The sequence below is a fragment of the Ostrinia furnacalis genome, unplaced genomic scaffold, assembly GCF_004193835.3.
Source record: "Ostrinia furnacalis isolate ACB-3 unplaced genomic scaffold, ASM419383v2 OfSCF3250, whole genome shotgun sequence".
In the NCBI taxonomy this organism is placed as follows: Eukaryota; Metazoa; Arthropoda; class Insecta; order Lepidoptera; family Crambidae; genus Ostrinia; species Ostrinia furnacalis.
In genome coordinates, this window is record NW_021133489.1 from 247723 (window position 1) to 252431 (window position 4709).

Consider the following 4709-nt stretch of genomic DNA (forward strand, 5'->3'; position numbering starts at 1 on the left):
AATAAAATGGTAACTAAAAGAAAAAATATGAATACGGATTTTGTAGTATTTTAAATTTAGAATCATCATCATCATCATCATCATTTCAGCCATAACACGTCCACTGCTAAACTCCCACAATGCTTTCCACGTTGATCGATTGGTAGCGGTAAATTTAGAGTATTAGAGATCAAAAATGAAATACGATTTCATTGAGATAAATCAAGTTATGATTGAATTCTTCATTTCCAAGATTCCAGTGCCGGTACTTACTCCAGAAATATCTTACTTGATCCCCCAACATAAAACAAATTTCTACTTTAAGATTGACTAAATTCTTAAAGACAGTTTTAATTAAGTCGGAAACCTAAATAACTTTGAGCGATGTTTTGGAGCGCCACGCACAAAGTTCTGAAGTTTATAAAAGAAAGGGCAGCCGTAAGAGCTTTTTTCCTGTGATGCGGATTACGGCACGCGTGCGGATCTGGTCTCTCTAATCTATGGCGTGCATATACAGGCTGTTGATCAATCCTCGACATATTTATTTAGGTGATCTACATATTATGATATGACTTATATTATGATAATCGCATTGTGCACCAAAAAAAAAGAAAGTACAAACGAAAGTGGAATTTTTAGGAAATATTTTCCGTACGACATCAACTGTAGTAGGTAGGTACTTAACTGTGGCTCGCAATACTGCAATAGGTTTACACTGCGGCACCATCAAGCTACACGGATCGCTCGCTTATCATGTCGGATAGCCTACTGAAGGAAGCCACGTAAAGTAGGAAGTGTAAATAGGTATTTTTCTTTAACTAACTAATGTTAAAGTTAGTTTTAGATTTTTTCGAAGTCATTTTTTTTACTGATTTGTGATCAGAATAAGATACTTAATCAACTCCCTAAATATGGCGAGGATTGAAATTAACATCCTGTATAAGTAATAATCACGCTGCTGGTTGCATGCATCTAGCCCCGCGTAACAAGAAAAATATGTACGAAATAAGGAAATGCGGACAGCCCGTATGCGGACCAGATCCGCACTCGTTTCCAAATCCGCATGACAGGAAAAAAGCACTCTACAAGTAAGTTATTCGGTATTCCTGTTATTTCACACAGCTATAATAAAAATGGGTCTACACATTGAATTGAGCGTGGCGTCGCTACACTCGCATTTTGTCGACTAAAGCTTACAAGGGTCGGGCCGAACCCAATTAATTCTTAGGCGCCTCCAAACATGCCCGGACAAGTTTTTCGGCATACGGGACATGTTGAATGAAATTTAATCTGGCAAGGGATCTATTACAGAGATGAGCAACGTCTCAACCGGTATTATCCGGTTTTTTGTAACGGATCCGTGCCGTGATACGTGAACGCACGACAATGGGGTTTTCGCACGTTTTTGGAGCTAGCTAGGGTACTAGTCGCTTTACAGGATACTAAATTAGTATCCTAGTAGTTAAGGGTGCTAAGTGGTAGACTACTATTAATTTTAAGTATTGTCAAACAAGGATAATATTGTCAAACACAAGGTGGACCGACGACAGCATAAAGGTAGCAGGACAGCGCTGGACGCAAGCCAGTTGGGTTCGCCACTGATCGGGCGCCTTATGCGCTCGATACGGCCCGATCGCGAACGTCGGTCTGCGACCGACGCGGACGAGCCAAGCCCACACTCGGCCTCGTCGGCACGCGCACTGACGATCGCCAAACGGCTAGAGTACCTTCTGTACTCGCCACTCTGCCCGGTGAAGCTGGAAAAGCTCCTCAAGCTACCAGCGCGCGTCCCTTCAAAAAAAAAAAAAAAAATGGACGCAAGCCGCTACCAACCGGGTAACATGGAAAGCATTGGGGGAGGCCTATGTTCAGCAGTGGACGTCCTATGGTTGAAATGATGATGATGATTGTCAAAGGCTTCAATTCTGCTTGCCCGAGATCCAGCGTCAGATTTCATAACAATATCACCTAATTACTACATCTAATTATATACAGGGTGTTAGGTAAATGGGTATATGAGCCGACACTAGCCCATGTTAACATGGTCATATAAATGGTATGGTGAAGTCAGAAAATTGATATCTTCATTTTAATTATTTTAATTTTCATACAAATCGGATTTTATAAAAAAAAAATTGTATGAAAATTAAAAAAATTAAAATGATGAAATCAAATTTCTGACTTCACCATACCATTTATATGACCATGTTAACATGGGCTAGTGTCGGCTCATATACCCATTTACCTAACACCCTGTATAAAAGAANTGAAACGCCACTACACATTCTCACGGACTGCGGACCTTTGATTCGCAAGCGGAGCTTACACCTGGGCAAACACATCCTAAGCCAACAAGATGTAAAACATATCGCCCCCCAAAAGATACTGCAATTCCTAATGGATGCAGGACTCGGAGGTGAACTGTAAGGAAAATAGCGGCGATCACAATAGATCGATAACGGTCGCAGTGATACTAGGACTTTATTGAACTAGAATAGCCGCTCAACTCAATAAAAAAATAGTTCTTCTGCGTTTGAAACACAAATTAGTACAGTATGGGAGAGGAATAAATTTCAAATAGTTTGTACAGTATCAGTATCGGCGCGCCGACAGCTGGTCATCGGCGGCGGCGGCGTGACAAAATTCGCGGCGGCGGCGGCGCGCCGGCGTGGCGCCCACCTCTAAACTCCATACAAAATGCACCGGTTATCGTCATAGTTACCGCTAAAGTTAGGTGGTGCAACTCAGCCTTAATAGGGATCGTTATGTGTAGGTAAAATGGACGACAATAGCGCGATGCCGCCTCCGAAATATTCGGGATCGACGAACACGCTGGGCGGGTTCATTCGGAAGGCGCAGCGCACGTTACTGAACACTCCTTGGCAGATTATACAGGTGAAGATGAATGTGTTATTTACAAACGAGTCTGGTGCTTCACATAACTTAAACTTAGCCCCCATTTAGACCTCAATTCTATTCTCTATCTATATCTTGGCTTCTATTATCACACAATTTTCTATGAGACCAATTTTGTATGTTACTGAAATGATGACGGTGATCTATTATAGTTTGCTTTTCCAATGTTCAATTTCTGCTAAGTTTATGGTTGGGAAATGTGACGTGTGCGCTTCTGTACACGATGCCACCACTACCGTTCCGACACTGTACCGCCGCTGGTCCTCTACACTGGATAAATTATGCGACGCGTAAAGCCTGCCACCGCGCCGCATACGGTGTCGTGTACTGGAGCGATATTAGCCGGATCCACCCCGGACCATGCAGCACGCTCCGATCACGCTGCACCTAGTGCCTCGCGCGATCGGGGCGGTATGGATCCAGTTATTGAAACAAGCTATGTTATATTAGGTGGCAGAGACAGCGGAGCCAGGGCTGTTCAAGCTATGGGCATTAGTGGGCAGTGAGCTGCACCAAATCAAGCTAACAGTACCGCGCATCTTCTACGTGAACCAGCGCGTGGGCCGCGCAGCCGACAGCGGGCAGTACTGGCGCAAGTGCTCGCGAGTGCTGCCGCGCGCGCACCCCGCGCTGCACCTCTACCAGTACTGCGTGCCCGAGCAGCTGTACCGGGAGCACCAAGAGTGAGTCACTAGCGGCAGCTGATGCACCAGGCGAGCGCACAGTGCCGCGCGTCTTCATAGGGAACCAGCGCGTGGGCAGTACTGGCGCAAGTGCTCGCGAGTGCTGCACCTCTACCAGTACTGCGTGCCCGAGCAGCTGTACCGGGAGCACCAAGAGTGAGTCACTAGCGGCAGCTGATGCACCAGGCGAGCGCACAGTGCCGCGCGTCTTCATAGGGAACCAGCGTATACAGGGTGTTAGGTAAATGGGTATATGAGCCGACACTAGCCCATGTTAACATGGTCATATAAATGGTATGGTGAAGTCAGAAAATTGATATCTTCATTTTAATTATTTTAATTTTCATACAAATCGGATTTTATAAAAAAAAAATTGTATGAAAATTAAAAAAATTAAAATGATGAAATCAAATTTCTGACTTCACCATACCATTTATATGACCATGTTAACATGGGCTAGTGTCGGCTCATATACCCATTTACCTAACACCCTGTATAAAAGAAAGTCGTGTTAGTTACTCCACTTATAACTCAAGAACGGCTGAACCGATTTAGCTGAAAATTGTCAGGGAGGTAGTTTAGAGCCAGGAGAAGGACATAGGATACTTTTTATCCCGTTCGAAATTAAAAAAAAAATCTGCTTATTTATTGTCATTAAGGCGGAACAAAGTTCGCCGGGTCAGCTAGTTATACCATAAAAAGTTTTTCACAGTTATTGAAAAAAAAAACTAGTGCCTTTATTACTGCAGTGACTTGCCTTACATATTTACGTTTCAGAAAAGTTAAATAAAAAAATTAAATAACAATGGGGTAACCAGTCAAAGTGTAAGGAAATAAGGCAAACTCTTCAATAACTTACAGCTCGCTAGATATATTCCCATGGCAGTCGTTTGTTTCTATAAAGTACATAGATACATATATTGTATAATACTTTCATCTTTTGGCATTCTTTTTTCGCATTACATCATCGATCCGGCTCGAAGGATCAGACACATTTTTCTGTGCATTCATTCATTTATGACTTTCACTTGATAAAATCTAACCTAAGTGTTTTCGTTCGCCAGAGGTATTCCTTTAAAATTAGAAGTGTGAAACCACGGGTTTCGATGCAATTCATGATGAAGCTATGCT

General features: G+C 42.9%; 1 protein-coding gene across 1 annotated transcript; it reads left to right on the forward strand.

The window, feature by feature from the left end:
* The first annotated feature begins 2756 nt into the window (after nucleotides 1-2756).
* Nucleotides 2757-3672, forward strand: LOC114357564 (DNA polymerase epsilon catalytic subunit A-like). The gene is made up of 2 exons (XM_028311249.1): nucleotides 2757-2874; nucleotides 3346-3672. Exons 1-2 carry the CDS (start codon nucleotides 2758-2760, stop codon nucleotides 3580-3582), a joined length of 354 nt encoding a protein of 117 aa, XP_028167050.1. The 5' UTR covers nucleotide 2757; the 3' UTR covers nucleotides 3583-3672.
* The last annotated feature ends 1037 nt before the right edge of the window (nucleotides 3673-4709 follow it).

Coding starts and splice junctions, on each gene's coding strand:
- LOC114357564 (XM_028311249.1), top strand. CDS start 2,758: ATGGACGACAATAGCGCGATGCCGCCTCCGAAATATTCGGGATCGACG. Junction 2,875..3,345: donor CTCCTTGGCAGATTATACAG/GTGAAGATGAAT, acceptor ATGTTATATTAG/GTGGCAGAGACAGCGGAGCC.